General features: G+C 38.1%; 1 protein-coding gene and 1 long non-coding RNA gene across 16 annotated transcripts in view; one reads left to right on the top strand and one right to left on the bottom strand.

Moving 5' to 3' along the window:
- The window catches only part of NTNG1 (netrin G1), a 156,804-nt gene that overhangs the window by 82,307 nt on the left and 46,917 nt on the right, over positions 1–27,580 (top strand). For all 9 annotated transcript variants that reach the window (XM_040565176.1, XM_040565168.1, XM_040565169.1 and 6 more), the window contains exons 4-5: positions 13,643–13,815; positions 23,040–23,066. In XM_040565176.1, the coding sequence (XP_040421110.1) occupies positions 13,643–13,815; positions 23,040–23,066 (200 nt within the window). The remainder of the gene's footprint in view (positions 1–13,642; positions 13,816–23,039; positions 23,067–27,580) is intronic.
- LOC121073800 lies at positions 60–27,540 on the bottom strand. 7 transcript variants are annotated; one of them, XR_005821947.1, is made up of 9 exons: positions 24,817–27,540; positions 23,963–24,034; positions 15,594–15,766; positions 14,462–14,566; positions 11,578–11,948; positions 5,838–5,925; positions 2,350–2,406; positions 2,098–2,228; positions 60–597 (listed from the first exon to the last, which is right to left on the bottom strand). It is a non-coding gene; the product is annotated as an uncharacterized LOC121073800 (long non-coding RNA). The 7 variants fall into 7 exon arrangements; XR_005821944.1 differs by having other exon boundaries at positions 15,654–15,766; positions 23,963–27,540; XR_005821943.1 differs by having other exon boundaries at positions 23,963–27,540.

Consider the following 27,580-nt stretch of genomic DNA (forward strand, 5'->3'; position numbering starts at 1 on the left):
CTTCTACTATATCAAATATTGTAGTCATTGGATCAAATTCAAATTTCTCTGTCCAAAACGTACTCCTGACCCCCTCTGTGGACAGTGCAGTTTAGCTCCAGCTTCTTTTTTAACATTCTTTGATTTACCCAAAATTTATTAAAACAAACATGGATAATAAATATTTCAGTGCACTTGAAGGCCAAAAGCAATCTCTGTTTTATTCTAATTTGACATTAGGTCACAGCCTTAAGTCCTTGGTTTGAAACTACAGGTCCTTTGTCACTTAAACTTTGGGAATAATATCAAAGCAGTATCATAAACCCCAGTTCACACAGACCTGCACTGTCTCCTGTCCCATAGCACGTGAATCTGGGGCGAGGGCAAGTTCTAAACCCACGGGCAGAACTGTTCTGGCACTGGAGGAAAAGCGGTCAGCATTGGTGGTGGTACTGCAACCAGCAGGCGTACATGTGTGTCCATGCGAGTCTCCTGCTCACTGCTCCAAGGCCAATGCCAGAAGCTAGGTCTCCTCTCCCATTCCCTACCTGAGGTCTGTGCGCTCCTTTCCAGCTGCATCTGATAAATGAACGGGACTGCCTAGCTCTGGCCACCCACCTGTGAGGAGACCAGGTTATCCATTAGGAGCTGTACTCATAGACCACCTCTTACACTACTACATTCACATTTATCATTGGTAAAAAGCCACTAAATTTGACCCATGGTACCATCTATCTCAATCTTTCTAACGCTAAATAGCATTTGTAGTTTTCTCACTGACTTTAATAACACATAATAAAATGTTTGCAGAATCTAGACAATGTAATGACTTCCCAACAACACTAAGTACTGTCTATGCTTAAGTAGTAATCATAGGGTATTTTTGAAAAAGAAAACAAGCTTCCAGCTATATAGAGTTTGCAACTGAAATACAGTAGGTGAAATAATTGTTTTCCAAAATCAGAAAGAGAAGATGCAGTTAGAACTTTATTTCCTAAATAGTTTAAAATTAGTTCCATTAAATTAATTTGACTGTGCTGTATTGTTATACTAACAGGGCTAGAGATAAGATGGCCCAGTAGCTCTTTTTCAGTAAGTTAGCCATGGGAGGCTGAGTTGCTTTTGGCATACTTCAAGCACTATGCACAGACACAAACCACTCACTTCTCATCTAGTTTTCTTCAGCAGCAGAAAGAACAGGTATTTTGAAGAATAAATTATTCACAAGAGCAACTTCTGTCAGAGATGGCTAAAAGTATCTTCAGAATTCAACCCACATTAATAAATACTTTTGACTAATTTTTTTTGAAACCTCAAAAAAGGCACAATTTTTCCTTTAGAAATGTTTTTGTTCAAAAAAAATGTCAAAAATAATTTCTGAAAAGAGATTTTAAACCTGAAAATAAAACTACACATTTCATTTGACACAAGTGATTTTTTCCCCCTTTTTTTTTTTTTTTTCAGTTCAGCCAGTGAACTGAATAATCAATTACTCGCACAGCCCTACTGGCAAATAATTCTTATCACAATAATTCCAGAGGGAATTATACTGTGACAAGGAGCTTATACTGTATGGAATTTAAAAGTTTAAAAATGGAGGCTAGCATGATAAACAAGGAGAAATGTTCTGTTCTGTTTGGGCACTTTTCTCTTTCAAATTATGACCTCCAATCGAGATGAAACTAAGAAGAAGGGGGAAAAAAAAAAGAGAAACAAAATAGTTCTCTATATTTTCAAGTGGATTTGGAGTGTCCATTTTGGAAACAGTAAGAAGCATCCACTTCCCATTTATTTTAAATGGGGCGCAAGTCCCAAGCATTTTGAAAGTCAACCCTAATGTAACTCAAGAAAACACCAGAACAAAACCACTTTTGAAATATTTAGTCAGGTTCATGTGCTCTGAACAGTTAGTTTTACAGCCTGCTGCTTTGATAGTTTATTCATGAATATCTCAGAACACACTCTACAGAGGAACATAGGTACTTTGAAAAAGAATAGGTGCTTTTGAAAAGAATATAGGTGCCTTATAATTATCCGTAAAGTTAAAGTTCAGCAACGTGATTTTTCAAAAAGAGATCAATTAACCTGCCCATGTAGCAAGTTCTTTCTTCTCCTTACCCTTTATGAGAAACATCAGAATGAGCTTCCATCAGAACACGGCAGAGAACAATAGCTGGGATGCTGCAGCTCTCGTGCGGAGCAACCTGCAGGTACTTTTCTCTTTCTGGTAGCGCACAGCAATGGCAGCACTGCAGAGGGAGAGATGCAATTCTAAGTCCTTAAATGCAACTAACACCTAGCAGTAACATCAATGACCAGAAGCAGAACAGCAAAACTCTGGGGCAGGGGGGCCAGCAGGATAAATTTTACCTGTGTAAGAAGGTGCGCTTCAGAGTGATTGCAGTGATGTGTCTTGGCCAGTGGTTTCTGTACAGAGGAGGAGAAGGTGTAAGCCTAAAAAGAGGAATATGAAGCTACTTCTCAGATTCAAGTGTTAGTTTTAGGCTAGGCTGTGTATTTACGATACAAACATAGTTTATATATTTATCATTTTAAAATATCTACCAAGAGGGCAGGTCGCCCAGTCATATGCCGAAAGTGTCATGTCAGGACTCTGAGAAGTCTCAGAAGAGAACAAAATAAATTCCATCACTGCTAAGCTCTCAGTTATCCTGGTGGTTTTTCCAAATGTCCTGTCAGTGCACAGACATCTCATAGTGACACTGAAAATTAGTCTGCTTTTAGCACTATTTCTTTACCTTCTCCCCCACACCTCCTATACAAAGATAAAAGAATGAAGTCTGATTTTGATGTACATTTCTTTTTAAAGCACTGGAGTTCTAGGCTTTTTAAGGACTTCTAGGTTATGCGTTACTATATTTATTACCAGGACTTAATTGGAACGAGAACATGGCCTTTGCTCTTTACATGTGTTTTATTGCTAGTTTGTGCGCATTGTTGGTAAATGCGGAGCAAATTTGGCCAGAACATTGAGAAAAAGAAAAATAAGAAACAAGGCTATGTTGCTTTCCTTTTCTTTTTGGAGAAGAGTCTGACTTCTTTCTGGCAGCTTTCAAAAAGAGATAAGTGGGGTCTCCTGATCAAGCTCTAAGCTTCACCGCAGCACCCCCAGCCCTCTCTCCAGCTCCGCTTTCCTGCCCCAGCCAGGCAGACGCAGCACGGGCACCGCTGTGAGCTCCGTTGGCAGGATTAGTCACCCTCAGCAAATGATGCTACTTTGCAGTTGCTTTTCTCTGAATTAGGACTCATTTTCTTCGTATAAACACAGCTTTCCCTGTTCTCTGTGTTGGTTTTGAAATGGAGGCAGAAGTCTCCTGAGGGTTTTGTTGCTTGAGTAAAATTCTCTCTCCTCCGCACATGAACTTGAAATAAGAGCTCGGAAGTGGAGCTGGTCACAGCAGGTGCCTGTCAGAGAAAGTCCGGGGAGAACATCCCTCACAAAACCCCGATACCGGGACCAGCAGGAAGGCCTTTCCTCTTGCTGACTATGGTGCAATACAGACCGAGCTACTCCTTGCACCAAAGCTCTCCGAGGGGTCTCATTTTGTCAAGTGAAACCTAGCATTTGATGGCACGAGTGCGTGGGGTGGGTTCGACACCCTGTAGGCGCCTCTGTGTCCCTGCACGCAGGGCCCCCGCCCTAATTGCTGCTGCCCCTGCAGGGGGGCAGCCTGAGTCCCGCCAACCCTTGCTTCTGCAGGGGGCACCCAGCAAGGGACAGCAATCCCCAGGGTCGCTGATTTAGGGATTGTGTCGATGGCTCCTCCCTCAGGAGTGCCTCGAGGCATGTTTTCTCTCCCTCGGAGGCAATCCGTTCCAGCCCATACACTGCTCTTCTACATATACCATTCCTGCGGCACTAACTACCGGGGGCATATTCGAGCCTTTAAATGAGTTCATAGGAGGTCTCTTAAACAGAAATGCTTTAAAAATCTTTTGAAAAGAGCAACAGATGTACTGCTTCACAGAACTGGTTTCCCTGGTGTGGAATTCTGTGCACACCACAGATATTTTTATGCTGCTTTTCTCTATTATAGTCCTCAAAAAGTTACAGCAATCAGTATGAAATTAACCTTGCTTGTTTCTCATGTAGCAGAAATGCTGCTCCCTGACAACGGTTCATGAAAATACTTTATTCCCTACTGTTACACAATAGGTGCTACACCATGAGTCTTTCCTTATGCTGAAGAAAGTAAAGGTATTACTGCTTCTCAGATGTCTGTCCGACATAAATTGGTCATACAAATTTGTAACAGCTCGCTTTGCGTAATTCTGCCTGTGAGAACAAAGGTTTTTTTGCCCCACTGCAGAGTTAAGTAACATTTTTGAATGGTATCGTAAGCACGTCTACTTGGACAGTAATTTAATGTCCACAATTTTAGACCTCCTACACAACAAATTGTTCCTTTTCAGTGGTGCGCTGGGAAAAAAAATCAGGGTACCAGCTGGCAGCTGATCCTGTGAAATCCTACTTCCAAATAAAGACAGGAAGTTTGGTGTAATCGCTAGCATCCTAGAGCAGCTTTCTTGGGATTGCTGCTGAGCAGATGTAAGACTGGTATTAATTAAATTAAAACAAAAACAAAAAAAAAAAGTGGTTTCTTAAGAAAGTTAAAAGTGGTGATACACGTTAATGCAATGCCAGGAATTTCAAATCTAATGTTCAGATTTGTATCAGGATAAATGGGAAAAGAGGAGAAACAGTAACTCCTAAAGAATTTTGAACTTTTGCTTTTTAGTCTGTTAAGCTATAAAACTTTGTAGTGTTACATTACCGAACCTTTCATCTGAGGTTTTTGTGTTGCATTCATAACAAGTTAGCGGGTTATGGAACGAACCTGCTATGGGGAACATAACAATTGTTACGATATAGCGCTTAAATTCTGACTGGAATAGGTGGAATGTGTTCCACTTATTATAGAGATTAACAGAGAAGCTGTGTTTAGAATATCTATTCGTCTGTATTGACTTGTTGATAATGACTTTCTGCCCAGTGGATGGGTGGCAAACTAAGGCTGGCTAAGCACAGTGTTGGACAGCAGGAAAAAAAAGGGCAAATCTCATTCAGCACGATACCGAACATTTTTGCATGATCAGACAGACAATGACAAGGTACTGCCAAGCAGATTACATTATTCCAGCTGGTGAAGACAGAGCTGCATTCTTGTCCCAATAGCCCTTCTACACTAACACGATTCATTAACAGTTACTTAACAGTACTGAGGAAAGTTACTTTACATTAACAGTTACTGAGGAAAGTTTCAGTTGCTGTTTTTTCCCTCTCCTAGTTATTCTTGATAATTAGAACAAACCAATTAAAACCCTTGTGAGACATCATGACAACTCAGAACATCTAGGCTGTGTAGTACCTCTGCAACAGACGTGCTTCCCCCGCTCCCATCCCATCCTATCAACGCAGGCAAGAGAGAGATTGCTTTGTGAAGTATAGGAACTTCGTAGATGAGACCAAAGTGATTCCAGCAAGAAAGAAGGAAAATTTGTAGAGAGAGAAAAGGAAAAAGAGGAACTAATTGTAACACTGATTACAACTGAAAACAAGTTTACATCCGCTGTTTTTTCTCCCTTCTTCAGCAGTAGTCTGGGAACCTACCAAAACAATCACTAGCATTAAATGTTTACTTGGCAGCACTGCATGAAACTGTCATTATTCATCTTCATCTTCATGAGAGATTTTGCTTCCTCTCCAGGAGAGGCATGACTGCAATGCACCCCAGTTTTGGCATCCTCCAAGCGGATAATAAAAACTTCCCCTTTCTGAGGCTAAAGGTTAGAGCACAACAGATGCATGGAAAAAGTGTAAAATACCAGCATCCTACCTTCTCCTCAGTTGCATCCTTACAAGCATGTCACACCTGGGCTTCTTATCTTCCATTCACCCCCAGTTTCCATCCCATGCTCTCAGATCTGCCATTCAAAATAAAAAGATTATCTGCCATTATTTTGTACTCAACTCTAAAAATACAGCCACTGAGCCTAGAATAATATGAATGAAAGCTGGAAACAATTTAGAGCACATTTCAGACAATGTGAACTAACATAATTTCATTGATTCTAGTGGAGCCAGATGGATTTACATCAGCTAAGAATGTGTTCACGGGTGAAATTATTCGTGGAACATGCTGCTGGCAAACTCGTGCAGATTTTATAGCCACTCTCTTTATTGACACATTTACATGAAAACTAATATCTCCGAAGAAAAAGAAAAAATGAATATTTGGGAAGGGGGTGGAAGTTAGTTCTCTGTAACAGCTAACAACAGCTATATTTGCAGGCAGATATATTTCAGCTTTAGCACTTAGACACTATAATGAGTGTTTTCATACAGACTCACAAAGAGACATAGGAATAGCACTGCTGTTGTTCTACTGCTGGAAAAATTTCTTACAGATTAAGATCAACAAGGTCCTCAAGCACATTTGTGGGTTCTCAGCCTTACTAAGGTGTTTGGTTAGGGCTAAATTAAATAGTATCTAACTCCCTTTCCTGAATTGCATTGCTTTATGAAACAGATGCCTTAAAATCTCTTTTTTTTTTTTTTGCAACTGTTTACAAGAGAATTTTAAATGAAAATTAGAAAAATAATTTGGCCATTCCGCTAGGCTAGGTGTATCTAAGTATCTAATGTTAAATATAGGTATTTTTAATGTGGTAAACTGAAATAACTTAGAATTAATTGTTCTGTTCTATTGGGTACAAGCATCATTGAATTATTTTTACACTGTGGACCTATGAAACTGAAGGAGCTGAGCATTTTCACATCTGTTGGTCTTTAAGTTTTTGTGTTTGTTTTTTTTTTTTTTCAGTCTAGAATCAGAAGTTTGAAATGCTTAAATTCTTAGTTGTTTTTAAGACATTTAATAGATTACTATTACTGCCTCCACCTTTCTGTATTTGCATTCTGAGTGTTGTTGATCTAGCTTGTAAACATTTTTAGTTGCCACTTTCTGTTTTGAAGGATGTCATCTAGTAAACTAATGCATTTCAGGAACACTTAGTTTATTTTGTGGCATAAGATTAAATATCACGAGAATAACTTCTCTATTCTACAGCGGATACAGGGGAGAACATAGCAACGAATAGGAGGGTGACCATATTTGAGTGTTTGGACCACTTTTTTAATCTGTGTAAAAGTGTTTTCTGAGGATGACACTGAAATATTCAAAAAAAACTTTAAAAAAATCTTTTAAATAAGTGTTTTACCTTCATAGAAACCAAATGGTCCAGCCTCTGATCTTTCTAACTTGCTGCTTATTTTTTATTTTAGTTTAATAATTGAATTGATCAGCTGCTGAAGCTGCAGATTTAATTCTGTTATCACATGATAACATTACATAAGGCAAAATCTACTGGATTGTGGTTCGATGAAAGAGGCAAAATTGTCTCTCAGGCCAACACTTTGTATGCTGAACGTAATGCCAGATATAAACTTCTGAAAGCAGAGGAATAAAAGAAAATGACAGCATATTGCCAAATAACTACCTTATTTATATAGTAAAAATACTCTGGGGGAAAAAGCAAATGACAAAGGCAAGCTTTTCATTGCAATCCTTACTGCTATATAAAATCTGTTCAACATACAAGTGTATTAAAACATAACATGAACTCTTTAATGCATTAGGAAATGACATTTTTTTATGCCTAAAAGATATTATTTAGTATTATGTCCAGGGGCTTTTACTGCATGCACTTGAGTTCTGTGAATGAGATACACCTTTTCAAGATACACCATGAATTAAAAAATGCATTTGGTGAAATATCTGCTATTCATAGTCTTTTAGAAATACCAATTCTGATTTTGTTTTAATGCAATCTTGTTTTTTTTCTGCAAGATAACTTTGATTTACAATAACAGTAAACTCCAAAAAATGATAGCACCAAAGAATGCTCTGTGTAAAGCTATACGACTCTGTCACCCATAAATCTTAAACATTTTCTAAAAGCCAGTATATTTCCTTAACCATACTTACCAGACTGAGTAAATGGTCTATGAGAGAAATTAAATGATTTTTTTTTCAGTAAGTGCTTGGCAAAAGTACGCCTAACATTTCTGTAGGTTCAATCCTGTGTCCTTACTGTTGCCCTAAATAAAGTCTCTGTATTGTACATTATCTGAGTTAGGAGGAAGATTGTGCCAAAGCCAGGCATTGGACTCAAGTTTTGGCAGCAGGCTTTGTATTTCTAGCAGTGAAAATCCCAGGGTTCTGAGGTTAGGGGATTAGTTCCTCAGCTACTATAGTTAATGAAGTTATACTTTGCAGTAGTAGCAGAAAATATGCTATCTTTGATTTTAAGATTATCGTAAGCACCTGGAGAATAAGTGTACAGCAGGAGAACCCTCAACTGACATTGGAGCCGAACGCAGCCTCTCTCTTCAGAAGAGCGGGGCTCCGGTGCTTGGGGCTGTCTGTCTGCAAGTGGCCGGGGGAAGGAGCGGCGAGACCAGAAGCACTGGCCCCGCTAGCATTGGCCTTCAAAAGGAAAGCAGCGAGTATCCACCAGGCGTGTACTCATCAGTTACAGGCTGAGACGTGGATCGATCAGAAGTGATCATGCAGTTCGTGTTTGTATTGACCAGCATTTAACTTGACGGTAGCTCCCATTTAAATAATCAGAACTTACCAAAACGTTCACTACCGTGTGAACACAATAAATCATATAAAGGCGTAAATATTTAAATTCAGCACTTGCGTGCTCTTATTGTTGGGCTGGCTCAGCGCAAACAGTGGGCAATTCCATGCCCTGCATGTTATATTTTCTGTATGAGTCTTAGGAAGTTCTCACTCCTATGGGAAAGGGAATTATGCTGCTCTTTTGGACTTTGTTTTCTTTTTTAATTTCAAGCTCTCTAAACTGCTTGGAAGTAGGCCACTGAGAAAGCAAAGCAAAGCAAACATGCTCTCCGAGTCTGGGTTTTGCTGCTCCCCACTAGATACATTAAACTCATCTGAGGAAGAATAAGAAGCTATTTTCCCCAATTTTCCATACTGCCTGTGGGAATCTAATTCAATTTCCTCCCAAATTTAGCAAAGAAAACAGTAAAGAACAAAGTTGAAGAGGCTTCTGTAAATCTCTGGATTCTAAGGTACTGAGGTGCTGTAGGATTACTGAGCACAGGTTAAACTTCTTTTCCAGACACAAAGCTACTTACAGATTTAAGAAGCTTAAAAACCTGATCCAACATTAGTCCTTGATTTGCAAATGAAAAAGTAGTATATCTACCTATACAAAGTTATACTTGTTATTACTGATTTTTTTTATCCCTTATTATTGATGTAGCCCCATTCCACAAAGGAATCTTAGTTTCAGTGGGAGATTATGACGTATTAGATACATTCATGGAAAAAGACTGGCAACCAAATGCCTTTCAAAAAATAAACAAGTGAAACAAAGGACACACATTTCATTACTCTCATTAAGCATCTACAGTATAGCAGCAGACTACAGAGGCCTTATCCATAACTTCCAGAAAAAAAGATGTAGTTCCTTTTTTGGTCTTTTATTCTGCAGAGCATCATGGACCTGACATATTCATATGGCTCAAAAACACTGAATAAAAACCAGAATTGACTTTTCTGCTTCACACGAGTTGGAACATTTGTTCAGCAGACCTACTTAAAGCCAGCAACCCAGGCCATTTTCTGATTGCCACCCGGCCTTACTTGTTTTGACCCTTTTAGCTCAGAACTCCCTGAGATGGCTAGTCCCCGCAGAGAGCACTGGTAGCCTAGATTGCAGTAATTATCTGTTACCTCTTTTATGTGTGTGTTCTCACTGTCTATTCCTCCGTCCTCGCAGAAATAAATTGGCCAGCAATCATTGTATTTCTTCACAATAGCACCCTTTGTACTTGTTTTCATCCCCACAAAATCTGCTTCAATAGTAAAGCCGTGTAGACTTTTATTAAGCTTTGGAAATCAGGATAAGGACTGGCATGCTTTGTGTTTTTCTTGACATGACATGGAAAAATCCTATGATGTAATGGGTGATAATGAATAACAGTATTCAACAGACGTGAGGTTTCCGAGACTAAGTGATCCCTCTATGAAAAGATGTTCCACTTGTTATGAGAGATTTAAAGGGAAAACAGTTTTATGTATGTATTTTCATGTTGTTTTCCTTCTACATTCAACAGTACAAGAATTTTGGCACTTACTTGTACGGACAGTTTCTCAAGTTATGACAAGTTTGCCTCATAAAGTGACAAAGAAAATACTTAAATAAAAAACCACCCTAGATGTAAATCTCAAAAGAAAAATAATTCAGATCCAAAGCTGTCTTTATCCCAACTATTTCATGATGTTTTAAAGGTGCATATGTTTTAACTTCTGCTTTCTTAATCTATCAAGAGGACGATATCTCTCTTCGTCTTTCATTGCTGAGGCATCACTTAAAATGTATTTACAACATAGAATTTCTGTCTTTGGCTAAATCATATTAGAAAGCTGGATCCCACTGGTGAAGCTGCTTCAAGGTCATTAGTAACCTTGAGAGGGATAATGCAGGCGACAGCATTAACACCTTTGATGTCATGCTCAAAACAGCCCGGTCCTTTAGGACAACCAACAAGGTGCTGGAAGTAGCTGCTAGCACTAAGGAGCTCACTAAGGTGACTTCATTGCTAAGACTGTTTTCAAATGCCTACTGTAGGCAGTGCCTCCCAGTATTAAACCTGTGGGGATGGTCATGTGCACACCACCCTGCGTGGGCAGTCATCAAGAGCAAACACGCCAAATCTTGTGCAAGTTCTTAAATTGGTGCAGAGAGCTGACCCATGGCATGTAACAATTAAGAATCCATATAGAGGGCTTGCAAGTGTGTTTTAAGACTATTTTTTAAACTTTAGCTATGACCTAGAATGATCCAAAAATGTATCTAAGTGAGGAACATATGGCTAGCTTTAAAAAAAAAAAAAAAAAAATGTATCAGAGCTTCTCTTGTCTTTCTTTCTCATGAATGATCCCTTCAACATAAATGATCCCCTCATGTGCCCCCCAGTCTGTTGGTTGGCACTCACATGCAAGTGAATCAGCACACTATTAGCAATTACCTTGGCGATATTTACAGCATTTTAATGTCAGTTGTCTATATGTAAATAGAATCTGTGAGGAACGCAGCGCGCCCAGGGCTCCTGCTCCCACTAAAACAGAACTGTTCCTTGAACATGCCAGAATGCTTCCTACACCTTATATAACTGCCAAAAATATCATTTAAATTGCTTTATGACAAAATAATGAGTCTGTCAAAGATGAGTGGTCAGAAAAACAAATTTGCTCTCCTACACAATTAGAGTTTATAGTGTTGGACAGCAATATCAATCTCCAGTGATTCAAAATTGGATTTGCACGTTGGAGGGAAATGTAACCAGGCTGCCTAAGCAGGAAACATTCTCACAGGTTGAACTGGAAAAATGGAAATCAGATGAGTAGTAGAAACATCAGGATGAAAGTTTCCAAACAGAGAAGTGTTGTGGGGACTTGGTGTTCACTTTCACAAGCTCAGCACAAAGCAGCTCCCACAAATATTAAAAAAAAAAAAAAAAGTCTAGAAAAAACTCACCAGACTTAACAGCCACCATTCCCTTCAGGCAGACAGCTGTCTCAAGGCCTGTATCCCCCCATAGGTAACCTAGCTGCTCAAGGGTAGTAGGGTCAGCTCCTCAGGAACAAAGTAGAAGCAGAGCAAACAGACTTTGTACAGGATTTTCTGATACAACCGATTTACTTTCACGTGCTTGTTAAAAGAGCCATGTACATTGACACCAGTTAGCAGATGTATCTACACTTATTTTCCCCCACCTCAGTTTCCTCACCAGTATGCAGCAGTCTTCCAGAGCCCTAGGAACTTCAGCTTTCCCTCAGCATTTCTTTCTGCCTAGATCAGTTTGCTGTCTCAGAGCGATGTCCCTCCAACAAACCAGAAATCCCCCCCTGCAAGAAAGCAAATTGGTTCCTGTCTCTCACTTATTTCAGTGGTTACACACTCACTGCTTTTTTCTCCTCTGACCCCTTAGGTTATTTTGTGTTATCATGATTGTGTGTATCTTCGGTTTAGGAGTCTTCTATTGTCATCTTCCTATGCACAGAAAAACAACCCATCACTTTTCTTAATAGCAGTGCCATTTAACAAAAACTTAGATCTCTATATAACAGGGCATATCTCATACACTGATTTCCAGACAGGTATCTTTTGTTCTCCAGTGGCTAATCATGGAAAATTTACTTCACAATTGATGCAAGTCTTTAAACAGCATTTTGGAAACAATATAAAAATGAAGCACACTTTCTTTTGTCTGGTGTGTCTAATATGTTTTGGTAATTTCCATTTGAACAGTGCCAATCCTGTTTTTCTTCAGAATGAGTGTTGCTCAAATAGGAGCAGTTCCATCTGCCTCATTCCTAGCACCGAAGAGAATACTACACCATCTACTGTATTACAGATTCTTGTAGATTTTCTTCAGCAGCCACTTATGACAACTGCAAGTTTGTTTTACCCTGGGGATATATATGTATGTGACCAGTTGCTTCAGGTCATATTCCTTGCAAATGGAAGTCAGCTTGACAGCTGTTAATTTGCACTTGGCCATTCCATGTGTTGTTTTGCTCTAATTATTGGTCAGTGTACGGAACAGGTGACAAATGCCCACACGAGAACCCTTTAAATCACTACATGTACAATCATTAGGAAAACAAACAGCCAGAGTCATTAAATACCAGTTTTCTCTCCAGCCCCAAACAGAAACAGATTTTAGCCATTGCTGACACTTATTGGAAAGGTATAGGAAAAAAAAGTAACAAAAACTTTCTGTTTATGAAGCTAGTTTTCCCATTCTGTACGTGTCCTAGTTTCAGGCAAAGAGAAGAATGTAAGGAAATACAGTTGTTCAAGGAACAGATGCAGAATCTCATTTATCTAATGATTTTGCACAAGGTTTGATTAGGTGTTATTTCCTGAGTTAAACTAAAACAATACACCTACTAAAATATTTCCTCCAACCTTCAGCTACTACAATTATATCAAATTAGAACAGGGGAAAAAAATTGCTTTCTGAGCAAGACATTCTTGTCCAGCAAGTGCTGGCAAAACACCATTACACTGAGCTTAGATTTCTCAAGGTTCCCTTCTACTGAAGTGTGCCGTTGTAGAGGATATTTAATTCAAGTCTGTTTTCTCAGACTCCCAGGGCCTAATTCAGATCTTAATTTGGGCCAGAGTCTCTAAGGACACAAACAGAGAACTTGTTTTTATCCATGAGTAGCAAGTAACGCCTGAATTTTTGCAAGATTGTAGACCTGTCTGTAGTGAAAATTATGAATAATTTAGTTGATCTCAGTGGAGCTGCGTTAGTGAAAACAAGAAAAGATTCAGCATCTTGGAGTCTTGGTGAAATTAGTGCTGTTAGACCTGCGTGAGTTGAAGATAATATAACATGCTGTTTGAGCAATGTGTTGTGAAACAAGCTAAAACAATCATAAGTTGCTATGCCGAGAAACAGAGTGGTTGCCATAGAGTATGCTTTAGTAAAACTTAATCTCAACTTAAACACAGCTCTAAATAATATCCTACTTCTAAACCCAGCTCTAAATAATATCCTACTTCTTTTATTTTTGCCTTTTAAAAATAGGTGTAAGTGCAACCTTCACGCTACTGGCTGTAAAGAAGAAAACAAAAGACTACTTTGTGAATGTGAGCATAACACAACTGGCCCAGACTGTGGAAAATGCAAGAAGAATTACCAGGGCCGACCGTGGAGCCCTGGTTCTTATCTGCCTATACCTAAGGGCACTGCTAATATCTGTAAGTAGCTTTGTATAATAAGAATATTTCATTATTAAAGTTCTGCCCATATCATGACTCTGAAGGAAGATTAATTTGGGGAAAAGTTTGTCCTTTTATGACACAATACGTATAATTTGACAAGGTTAAGAGCACGTTAATTGTAAGCATGCATCATCTGTGCTATTACGTGCTTGTAAATATTTTGCATGAGAACTGCATGCTTGCATCCATGGACAAATCCCTGGACACTGCATGGAAAGGGCTAAGGAATGAAAAATGGTACCCTTCACATAAAGAGCACACACGGGGGAGGGAAAACAGTGGGAATACCTGCCGTACTGCTCCAGCTGAGAGCTCACCAGCTCTCCACCCATAGATCCTTATTGCCTCTGGATTCAAAGCAACCTCAGCTCAATGCATCAGACGAGGTCATTACTGAAATTTTGTCCATTTAAGAAAATTTAAAAAAATCAGACTAAATCCTTGCTATTAATAACTAGATCTAAAGGTTGATAAGGAAGTTTGTACCTGATGTTGACCTGCAGTCCAGATTCACATGCAATCTTGTTAATCTCTGTGTTTAATGGGGAAAGTGAGGGCAAAAACTGGATTTTTATATCTGCCTGTTTCCAACTAATACCCATTAAACAATGTGCATACTCACCATTCCACACATACTATTCCAGAACTCTTTCATATCATCCAAAGGAAGTTATTGGCAGCTGCATTTCCTCGTCCTGGACAAGATTAAGTCAAACAGAACACGATGCTGAAAGAGAGGTTGTGAAGACAAGTATCAGCATCAGTTCTTCCCTTCATGCATGTATGATATACACAATGATTCAGATCCTCCTAGCCTGAGTAAGACTCAAATTCCTTTGAAGAAAGCATTAAAGATGATGATAAATCATCAAACCTTTTGACAGAACTTACTAGCTTCTTTTAAGAAAAAAGTCCAGATTTTTGCTCTGATTAAAAGCAAAACATTCATTTCTAGAATATTAGAATATAAAAATTTACAGAAAAGTTACGTAGCAGAAAGAGATATGTACTGCATTGAATGAAAACTTTAAAACCAGAAGCAATGTGCAGTGCTCAGAATGTTATCTAAGACTTCAAAGCAGCAGCTGTGAGGAATCAAGACTCAAAAATGAGTATCACAGGAAGCAGGACCTCATAAAGTTAAATGTGAGAGTAATAAACCAAGTAAAAAACCGTGAAGTGTGGAGGTATGAAATTAAGATAAAATTCATACTGAGTAGAAAAAATGAAATTTCAAAAGCAGAGGAAGAACATTTTGTAAGAGAATTTACTTTTCCCCATGTTATAAAAAGTGAACATTGCCCACAGAATTAATCCTTTAAAGTTATGTTTGGAAAAAATGGGGAGATTTACCAGCTTGAATTTATTTTTATATATATTTGTATACATACACATCTTTATGTACATATACATACCATGTATATAAACATACATGTACATACATGTATATATCATGCAGTTGCTACCCAGAAATCATCTAAACAGGGCACTAAATACATCTGAACATGAAAATGACGATCTTTCTAAATGCAGCTTGCTATGTCAGTTACATCATTTTAAATCAGCTGAGATTATACCAAAAGAAAGAGTAGGATTAGAGTACATTGAAAGGCTGCCTGACACTTTTTAAAAAAAAACTTTCAACTCTATTGAGTTCCATCAAAATCCAAACCTGTAGCAAATAAAAGGAAGTTTTTTTTTTTCTGTTGAATATTATCATTATTATTATTAATATAGCATCATGAAAGTGTAACCTTATTTGGGCTGACCAAAGTGCTCCTCATGCCTCAAATACTGACTTCAGCAGTGCTCACCAGTAGCAATTTATGGAAAACTGGAAGAAGCAGGTGAAGATAGAAGGATTTCCTGTTTGCCTTCCCAGTTCCGAGCTGTAACATGGCTTTCTGAGCTGGAGCCTCCTGTGGTGCTGAGGAGAGAGAGACAGCCGTCATAAGTTTGATCTCAGTGACATCTTATGGCAACACACTTCACATTTTAAAGACACGAGTGAAGTGTATTTCCTTTTGTTTGCTTTCAATGTTTTTATTTGGTTAAGCCTGTACCTCCCTAGGAAGAAACAGGGGATAATACAACCATTTTTACATCCGTTATACCATTTACAGCTATATAGACTTGGCAAAGTCTGATCTTGTCACATATAAAAGCCACGCCACATTTCTGGTTACCTGTGCTGTTCCTGCTCTCTTCTGATTCTATGATGTCATTTTTGGAATTGGCAAGGCTAAAACTGCACACCATGTTCTAGACATGAGCACAACATGGATCTTTTACAGTGGCATAAAAACGTGTGTGCTTTGTGTTTTGTTATTACACGGATCAGCCCTTGAGTCCTTTTTAAGAACTGGTGTCATGGCGACAACATTTCTTCTGGCATCAAGGCTGACATAAGTGACAGGTTGTGTTACAGTTGTTCATTCAGAAATGTCATATTTGAGTTCCTTCAAATCACTGTTTGGGTGAATACTACCACATACCAATTCTTATTGTTCAATATTACTTTTGTCTTCTAAAACACCTTCAGGTGATGGGAGACATTTGGAATCTTCCTCAGTTTGTGACAGTCTCTCTAACCTTCTTTGTTGTGAACATCAATGCACACAATTAATTTTGCATTCAGTATTTTTATACCTTGATTGCCTATCTACCCAATCATCTCTTTGTGAAGCCTCCTGCTTCTGATGTGTTTATTTTAACACACACAAAAAAAAACCACTTTTATGTCTGCAGCAAGTTTATTCTTAAAACACTGTGGTTTATATTTAACTTGACATAATTTTATGCTTTTTTTCCCTATCTTTCTCAATTGATCTAACTTACACTTTTGAGGTGTGTCTTTCTGAAGTCTTCTACATTCTGCCAGTTAGGTTGGGTTTGTTTTGTTTTTAGTATAGTTCATTTTTATAAATTCTTTTTTTTTGATTGGTTATACATAATTATTCTGAGTCTTCCATACACTTTTACTTGTATCTATGCTATCTGTGTTACATTTTTTAAGCTGTTCATTTCAATTTCCTTTTACCTCACTTCCTCATTTTTATCTGCTCTCTCTCTGAAAGTGAAATATTACTGCAGTGGGTTTTTTTTTTTTTGGTCCTATTCTTTCTCAACAGCTGTGTTCGCTCACTCCAGAAGTGGTTCTCTGATAACTGCTTCTTGAATCAGGTCCCATGCACTACTAAGAACTAAATAAGCTTCTCTCGTGGGTTTTCTGATCACTCGCTACAAGCAGCAATCATTCCTGATATGCAAAAGCTGCATTTCTTTTGTCACTTTCTGATTTAATCCAGCATGAGTTGCAGTATCTGAATGTTTGCATTATTCTGTAATCTCTCTGCATAGGCAATGTAATTTCACTTACGCTGTTGGGTTTATGTCACCACCCCCATCATGTGATCAGTAATGTAGCCCTAGCAGTACACTCTCCCTAGTTAGCCACAACTTCTGTAAACATTTTTGGAAACATACCGGTAGAATTAACTTCCTTATCTGTCTTGACTCTAAAGTTCCCTTGATATTGTACTTCAACTCCCTGGGGACACTCTGCATAATTGGTGCTCCAGTACTACAGTACTACCTTTGACTCTTTTCCTTCCTCCAAATTTCGGAGTCAACCTTTTCCATCTAAGACCAAAATATTTTTAATTTTGAATGGATTTAAAGGTGGGTTGTTGTTTCTTTGTTTGTTTTGGTTTGTTTTCTGTATGAGCAATTAAATAAGATACAGTTAAAATGTAGGTATATAAATGAAACAGTCAGAAAACTCTGTTTTCACAAAATAAAAAGATCATTTCTCTAGAGGTTTGCTGATTTGGAGGAATTTGCTCACATTCAACAGGAAGCCTAATGACTGTTGCAAAATCTTTCCAAATTGGATCTTTTTTCCACTGTTCTGCTTCTGCCAATAAGAGTTCATCATACCTCTTCAAGCTACAGCTCATGAAATACAAAATCATTCTAGATTATATTCTAGTCATAGTCTAAAACTTGATATAAAGCTGTTATCTATATCCTTCTCATCTTCAGTCAACACAAGTTATAAAGGAGAATGCAAAGCATTTTTTTTCTGCTTTGCTTGTGAAAGACATCAAATACTCTGTTGTTTACTGGTACTAACAATATTTCCACATTTGTCTACTGCATAGCATTTATTTTATATTTTTCACTCTATCTTATTGACTATTTTGTGATTACATTTATTCCCTTGTGCTGCCACATTCTACGGATAGTTCGTTCGGCAATATGTTTTGACACTCAAAGTGAACTTATTGAATTTCTCTGTACTTGGTATTACAAGATAGCTTTTCTGCTCAGCAGTCATATGTGTCTGACAGCACTAGCCCTTTTCTTCCTCCTGTTGTTTAGATCATCTCTGGCACTTATGTTCTTTGCTCCATCAGACAGAGCTGTCCAAGACTGTGCTGGGCTCCCATCCATCAATGCCTGCTCGCTTTTTGTCAGTCCCTCCACAACCAATAACCTGTACCAGAAGTGTCTGACACTGAGCTAAAAAATGCCTCCCAGCTGCTACATGACTTTCCTAATACATAGTTCAACACGAAACAAAGGATTGACCAGGACATAAGGAACATTGGTGGTTTTTTTTCAGTCAACAGTTAGGCAGATAGTCTCAATCAGATAACTGAATTTCTCCTGCAGCAAGTCCCCCTCTGATAGCACAGCCGCTGTCTCAGCAGCATGGCCTTAATCCTCCCTGAATGGGAAAAGACTTACAAGGCACCACTGCAGCACAGCTGCCACAGAAACAGTTTATGGCCAAAAAAAAAAAGGCACTTGAATTATTGCACTGATTACCCTCATCTGTGTTTGTAGTTTTCTCCATGAATATTAGATGACACAAAGCCATCTTGAAGGACCAGCATAAATGAAGTTGGCGAGGAGATTGCGTGATGGCAGACTTGCTAATCAGACTTGCTAAATCAGTCTCCATAACATGTATCCCTATAACTGAAAAGTTCATGGATCCAGCTGTCTTTTGAAAGCAGACTCACAATGTAGATCAGTCCCATTTTCTAAGCATCCCATTCTCTCAAGCAACTGGCAGCACCCTTCCAGTGCCTACTTTCATGAAAGAGGGAAAGGAGGTGGTCCCATGCGATCTCAATTTAGAGGAATGGGACATGCTTAAGAGGTAAAATGTTGCTCCTTGACAATTTTGATAACATCTTTCAGACAGAGGATGGAAGTCAGGAATGTAATAAGTTTCAAAACAGCAAAGCCTTTTGCTATTCTCATATTGCTTATTAATTTTGGCTCATGAAGCTTATAGAAGGTGTAAAGCCACAGGAGGATGTCACACACAAGCTGTATGAGGCTGAGAAATTTGCTAGTGGGGGCAAAACTGTAGTATGTTTGCGTAGGAAAACTGAGGAAGACAGAAGTGTCAAGAAAACCTGCAACTGATAAAACGACTTGCCTCGTACTATGCATCCACTGCAACAGTCAGCAGCACATTGCAGGTATATACCTAAAACACAATGCACAACAAAAATTCATGCAAAATTTCCTAAGAATTGTGTCTATCACTGTGTACAGCCCTTTGCCTGAATACAAGTTTGACAGCACGCAAGAAGTTTACTCCTGGGATCATAATCACTCCCTTTGAGGGATTACAAGATGCTAGGTTCCTCCAGCTGCTCAGGGCTTTAAATTGCTACAGAATTCAGAACTTCTAAAACTGATGTTGACGATCTACTATTGCAATCATGCTTCAGTGGAGGATTTGCAAAGGGAAGGAAGACTCGCTGCAGGGAGTGCTGTCATGCGGCAGCACAGACAGATATTCCAGCAAAAAGAATCGGAGATGGCATTAACAGCCCTGCTCTAACTCTTTCCTATGGAATCCAACTCTGGATTTTGCTCCTGTTTAAGAGTCAAAATGTGTGATTGTAGAATGCATTTACAAGAACATCTCTTTTGTCAGAAAAGCTCTTACACAGCTTTGATCAGCTGTGAGTCCAGTTAATAAGTCCAAGCTTGCACTGCATTATCTACTATTGTATCCTGCCATGCCTCCATAACAGGCAGCCTTAATTCTCAGTCTCCAGGCTGTGTTCACCTAGCCTGGATAATTCACTGAGCTCTTGGTGACACTCATTCCCTGCAAACATGAGCTGCAAGCCAGGTGTAGTGCTTTGATAGCAGCAAGAGCCTGTCCCTGGCTCCCTGTCGTACGGCAGGTGCACATACAGCTTGTGATGAAGAAGAGGCAGAGGAGCCCATGGGAAAGACAGTAGCCAAGATCGAGTTACCAGAATAATTCCATCCCAAACACTCTCTGTGCCCAGGAAGACATGCAGCCTGGCTGCATTAACTGCTCCACTGGCAGGAAGCATGCACACACGTTGAAGACCGAGGAGATAGGAGGAGCTGCAGCACATGACCTGCCATCGAACAGAAAGCAGCGTGACCCTTCTCACTGACACCATTCCTTTGTGTTATGCATTTCATACTGACGTGATCTGCACAAGAAATCAAAAACCTGCTTTCTTTGCAAGCATCCAATTTGTGGTGGTTTTTTTTTCCTCCTTTCTCAATAGAGTCATCTACATGGTGACTAATAGCTAAAACAACCCCTCTCTTGATAAAGGGGAAACAAGAAAATTACAAGGCAGATGCAGAAGACCATATGCAAGGAAAACACCATTTTTTTTTCTCTCAAGTAAAGCGAACATATTTAGATGCACTTACTGTGAACATATAATATACCGAACTACCACCCCCAAATTAAGTTAAAAATAATAAATAGTACTGAAGACATATTCACCCTGAAATGTTTGCCATTTTAGGGGCAGGAGCTACCCCTGAACTTAGCATGCTTTACTCACTCTTTCCTCAGTATAGGACTCCATTACAATTAATAACCATCCTGGTGATTCCACGTGGAAGAAAATTTAGATGGGACATTGCTTCGGTTTGGATATACTCAAGATACATAAACGCAGTCACTCAGTTTTATTTATTTAGCGGTATGTGCCCGGTTCAGCTCTCTCTGTAATGTGCTCCCACCATGAAGCAGCATGCTATTCAAGGTTAGTCTCCAAAGGGAGGGGTAAGTGGTATTAACAAAAATCAAGCTGGTTACAGAAGATCACACAAACATGGAAACTCTGTACGGAAATAGCAAAAGAGCTTTCAAACAGAACCTGAAGACAACTTAGCAAGGTTAATGCAGAGCCCTTCAGGCAAGCAGGCTTCTTATTCTCATTTTTCTCTGCCCAGGAAGCATTTATCACTATGAATTCATTGAAAATTTTCAAATAGAGTAAAAGGAGGAGAGCAGACTTGCAGGAAAACCTCTCCTTTTGCTACAGTCTGTTCAGGACAGAAAGGAAAGGGTATTTGTGTATGTGTGTAGGCGAGAAAGAGGTTTGAGGCGGGGGAGTATACCCGAAGGAAATACAAATACAAATTCACAGTGGAAGTGGAAGTGTGAGAACACAGGATCTGTACTTCATCTAATATTTTTGCAGTTTCCATCAGTGTATAAAGGAAAACGAATCCTGCTAATTTAAAACAGCTACAACGACTTGTAAAAAAATGAAACAAGTTGCTGTTGAAACTTTGGAGAAAAATGTTTGAAAATTGATTGTCTTTCTGACAATTAGGGCAAAGGGACAGAAGTTGTCTCACATTAATCTAACTGAAAATGACAATAATGAAATAAGCACTTTTTGTTGCATTTAGAACAAAACCCATGTTGTTCTATTATGATGGCATCCTTATTTAGCTTCTAATACTTACTGCATGATTCTAAAATTCTGCAAAATACAAGTTAATCTCAGCAGAAATAGACAAAGTTTAGAAACAGCCTCTGAATGTGGGGCTCAGTCAGCCAGCACTAGGTGCTACCCCCAGTGCAGTGCCTGGGTGTAAAACCAAGGCGTTGCCATTCCAACGCATGCCCCAGGACTGATGTGGTGAAACACCAAAGATCTATTTATGTCCACCATTCTACATATGCAATTGCTTCAGCATTGTCCTTGCCATGCCACGGTTTCAAAATGATCCCAACTTGACTCCACCACCTTGCTTACATTGAGTATCATTTATCCGTAAGACATGGCTTTGCTCCAGCATGCTTAACTGCAGAACAAGGTCCATACCGTCTCTAAGACAGAAATTCAAGATAGATTTTGAAAGAAGTATAGCAGATGTTTAATGGAGAAACACACAGATTTCTGCAGTAAAATGCATATCATTAAAGTCAGTAAAACTTACAAAAGGAAAACTGTATTTAACTGAGAGGATGTAAACATCCAGGGCTTAAGTACTGATCTGCAATTTAACCCTGGAAACTAGGAACAGCACCAGTAGCAATATCATTTAATCTAAAGAAAATAGCATTTCAGGAAATATTTCATGTCCACATTTTTGAACATGAAGCTAGACACCTTTCAGGGCAGACATGACCTCAAGCTACGCATCTGGACTACATCAAGCAACATGAGATCCCATATTGCTAATTTAGCAGAGGAGTTTTACTCCTAAGCAGTCCCACCTCTTCTGGTAAATCTCACCTGCCTCTGGAATGGTTTCCTTGCATTAATTCAGCTTAGGAATTGAAATGAAGCAGGGAAAAAAAAAATCAATGATAGGTTTAGTCAACATGACCAACCTAATGCATTAGATTGTTTTGCTCAATTACATTTCTTTTCCATAACTTAATTTAAGTAACCATCAGGTAAAAGATGAAAAAAATAGCTATATACAGTTAATGCAACAGAAGGTATCAACTAATTTAAGCAGCTGGCCAAAGCAGTTAGCAATGCATTTATCCCTTGGTTAAATTATTTTCCTAGATCTGCATAATACATGCATGACTGATATTTTTATCTAAAGCATTAAACCTAATGCCTGGTTAGTTCAAATACAAAACTGTTCTGAACACATTCATGAAGTTCAGAGACCTGGTATAGGTCCCAGAAATATCCATCTGTCAAGACATTTTAGTGGTCCCTGCAGTCTCATACTGAAAAATCTAAAGACTCTGCATTTTGAAAGGGCTGGATGCATATTGGTAATTGCTTGGTTTTAACTATCCATTGATACAATATTCTGAAAATTAGGAGAAAACTGTTTTCAGAATTTTAGGTGCAATAGTGTTGCTGACTACAGCAAAAAGCTAACAACACCTTTTCGTTATTTCTTTTTCTCTACAGGTATACCCAGTATTTCCAGTATTGGTAGTAAGTAATAAAAACAGTATCATTTTGCATTGTCATTCAACTTCTTGGATCTTATTTCCCAACATCCATTTCTGTTGTAGATAATGTTTCTCTGAAATGTGCTCTACAGTGAAGGGGCTATGTATTGGTTTACATTAACACATAACCATATTATGTGGTCAGAGAGAATGTCACTCCTGACAACACATATGCTTTCAGCCACAGATTTTCTGATCTGTTCTGATAAGCAGATGAAAGTTGAGTACTATAAAGCTGAGTGCTATACAGAGAATTAAGACCCTATTCTACAGAAAATATTTGTTGAATATATTTTGTATTAAAAAAAAAAAGTGCTTGCTAATAACAGAGAAGTATAGGACCATTAATTGTCATGTATATATGCATGCTTAAATTCAAAGAGCAAACGGAAGAATTTATAAAAACACTTCTAATTTTTATGCAGTAGCTTAGCAGTTGTAGTGTACCTGTTGGAATCTTTGCATTACCTCCATTGCCCTTTGAACTGAGCTTTCCTGCACAGAGCAAATAGAAGTGCAGAAAAAACACTTGCAATAACACTGCTTTTCTGTATGTTTTTAAAGCAATAAAATATTACACTTCAACTATGACAAAACCATAATGCTGTAAAGAACTGGTATATCAATGAAATAGATTATTCATTATGCAAGAACACTTAAAGGAAGAGCATGGTAACTCAGCTCTGAGTCTCAGCTGAGTTCCACAGCAGAGAAGTGCGTGTTAGCTGCTTACAAATAAAGCACGGAGGTAAAAATGGTATCCTGCTGAGGCTGACAGAATATTCCCCTCAGCTTTGCAGAGACTTCAGATAGAACTTGTGTGATGCAGGACTATCACAATGATAAAATACCACAATAGTAAAATACAATTTGCCATACCTGATATCCAGCTGAAAAATCTTCCACTAATTTGGGTAAAAGTGCCTTGCTTCTTATGATGCACGGTCAGGTCTGTCAATTTATAAATCAACTCAGTTTACTGAAGCTCATGAACAGCACTGATTTGTTAAACTCTAGACATCAAGTTAAAGGTCATCAAAATTATCCTGCTTATAAATAAGAACAGTGCTAACAGCTGAATGCCATGACGTGTTTTGTAGTTTTAAATAGCAAAACAGCATCAATGACAAGGACCTGCAAATGAAAGCCTTCAATTCTAATAATTTTCCTCCTTTAGTATCTCCGTTGATATTAGCATGAATGCAAATGCATAAAGATATGCTATTTTCAAAACCTTGAGTTTATATACATATTTTACAACCCAAAACAATGAACTAAATGAAAGAGAAAAGCTTATGTCAGTGTTATCAGGAATATCCTACTATGAATAACAGAAATGGGATGAATGGGAAAATAGGTCTTCGAAGTATGGTTGTGCTATAGTTTCTTAGTATCTTGTTGCATGGACTATATGGTTGTTTTCACTTCACACTCCATACAGCCTTTGTCACCACATTTACCATTTCTGAGCATCAGCAGATGTTGGCCTTTGAAAACTTAATAGGGAAACTCAAATGCCTTTTAAACAATGGTGACCTGAAAGGATGCAATGTTGACCTCTTTGTGTTTTACACTGGGGTGATTAGTACCATTTATCTATTAATAATGGAGAAAATCCTGTTTGACATGCCATAGGAAATACAAGAATTACTTCAAGTCTATGCTTTATCTTAAATACTCTGTAAACATCTTGGAGTAATATGTGCTAGAATTCAACAAATTTATTTGTCTACCTGGAAAGGATGGAGCATGAGCATCTCTTCATGAGCACAAGTAAATACTGATAATCTGCTTGTTTTTTTCATGCTTTATTTCTTAAATAGCTCAGGGGAAAAATAGCTCTTCTCGCACAATGTTTTGAACATCTTTCCTATAGGATAGAAATAGCAGAATTATCAGTTAAACAAGGATAGAAACCATGAATTTATCCTGGTCTCTGAAAGAATTTAACAAAAGTACAATTAATACATAAAACCAAACAAGATTAATTAGTTGTGGCTGCTTTAATGGATTCTGCATGATTTTTTCTTTTGTCTATATTAATACAATATTTGTGTTCATATCAGCAGTGCTCCTCCCCACCTGAGGGCAGGAAGTTATTCTCAGGAGATACAGTTGAGGTTTTATTTTGCCTGACAGCGAACAGTACTATGGGGGTATTGGCTTTTGTGTGCTTCGAGCTTTTCCTCGTATGTAAGACAGGGACAGGAAGGAGGGAAGGAATAAACACTAAACTGCCAGCATACAAATAACATGCCATTGCAACCAATGTTCATTAGACACTCTTAAGACTGCAATGAAAGCATGCCCAAGAGAAATAAAATATATTTAACTGCATGCATATATACATATCATTCTGGATCAAAAAATCATTCTGAATACAAAGGATCTTGTATTAAAGCAGCTCATCATTAAAGTTTGAGCACAAAGAAAGAGTGGTCATTAAGTAAACATCCTTTCTGATCATCTAGAAAAAAATAAATCAGAGCTTTCCCATTAAGGTCATTTGTACCTGCTGTTGTCTATCAATTGAGTAATAGGTTCTCCTGTCATTTCCAGCATTCTTGATTCTAGCACTGACCCTTTCAACATTTTTCAGCCATGTTTGAAAAAATACTGGTGAGAGTGTTAGCAATTAATGAGTCCCAAAACCATTTCATAATTTAAGCTTTTATGATCAACAGTGCTTACATACAGTATTTTAATATTCTGAGAACTGCATTGTTTTAGTTGCTAAAATAATCATTGTATAATTTCACATAGACCAACACATCAAAGTATTCGTTATTGTGACCACATACCAAAGTAACTAATTTGTACATGTATGCCTTCAAAAACTTGAATCTTCTAACCTATAGCTTCTATCTTTATTCCTGTAAAGCATAACTCCACTAATTATGCTAAACAGTTTGTTATAAAGGGTATAATTAGATACAGGATAAGATAGACATGATGTGCAAATAGCTCTGTGTGGGTGATTATCACCTTAAAGCCTGCTGGTGGCAGATGAGTCAGAATTTAGAGACAGACCATGCACCCCAGTGCAAGGTGCAATCAAGACAATCAGATGGTATTCTCAGCTTTTTTCGCTATATTTTTGTTCTTCTTTATAGCCGATTTCAAATTAAGAGAACTTTTTTTGAACTTTTTTTTTTTTGAATGATAACGAACGCGAGACACAAAAGTAAAATAGAGATTGAATGGGCACTCTTATTTTACTGGTTTCTTAACCCTGAAAAATCTGGTAGATATGTTTCTGTATTTAAAATAGCGTTAATATGAATGTAGTTTTATTTGTTTTACATCTTTGTTATGAAGTTTTAAAGTGGTAAATATAAATATTAAAAGGTTTTGAGAGCAAATACTAGAGGGGTTTTTTGTCTGTTTTTTTTTTTAACCATACTGGAAGTATTGTGGACATGATTTCGCCCCCTGGCACCAATTGAAAAGTTCTCTCATTAAATTTACAGTCACGAGATCAAAACCATTACAGTGCCAAACTCTGGACTAGAGTATATACATAGCACACTGACATACGTATATGTCAGTAGGATATGAACATGCATAACTAGGCTGTAGTTATTTCTCTGTTACCTGAGGTCAAGTTTTACAGAGATAACTCTATAGTTTAGAGACCCATTAAGATGTTTATCTCCTTCAGAACATGTAAATATTGTCTTCAGACTGTGTATATTATTTTGGACATACTAGCAAAATTGTCTTATTTCAATTCAATTTTATGCAAATCCAACTTTTTAATAAATATCAGTGTTAATCAGACACCTAGCCTAAGGCAATCACCTTATCTGAGTAACAGATTATATCAAGGCAATATCACTATCTGTTTTTCCCTTCTTTACTTCAGTACCTCCAAGAGCCCAGAATTTTCCACTTCAACAATTAAGTTTCTATGATAGTAAAATATTATGAGGCTGGCAAAAAGATACTGACAGCCTGTGTGGTATAATGCATTAATTTGAACACCAAATCTGAAAGAGAATTTAACATTCCAAATAGAGAAAAAAAAAAAAAAAAGGAAAAAAAAAAGTGAGTAGTTTATTTACCTGATAGGATTCACAACAAAGCTATTTTTCCTTCTGTATAAGTAGGATATTAGCCTTGAAGTTCTCTAAGCAGAATGCCTTTGCTGACCCCAGCACTGAACAGAAACCCACTCTTTGTGGAGTGATTTCTAGTGCCACGTCAGAAACTACCAACACTCCTCGAGGAAGCACCGATGAATTGTTGTGTTGGGATTTGGGGGAGCCTTTGTTTTAGTTTGTTTTGTTTTGCCAGATCCACCAATTTTAACAGATAAGAAGAGCCATTCTCTCTAGTTTAGTAGACATGGCCAGTTTAGAGGCAGTTCAGTATTGTTTCTCATTCTTCATCCTGATTTACATTCATTGTTCTGAGTTAGTTAAAAGTCAGCGTATCAAATTGTCTTTTCAGGGCTTTTATGATTTGCTGTAATATGCAGGAGATTATTCATTTTCC

The sequence above is a fragment of the Cygnus olor genome, chromosome 8 (assembly GCF_009769625.2).
Source record: "Cygnus olor isolate bCygOlo1 chromosome 8, bCygOlo1.pri.v2, whole genome shotgun sequence".
Taxonomy (NCBI): domain Eukaryota; kingdom Metazoa; phylum Chordata; class Aves; order Anseriformes; family Anatidae; genus Cygnus; species Cygnus olor.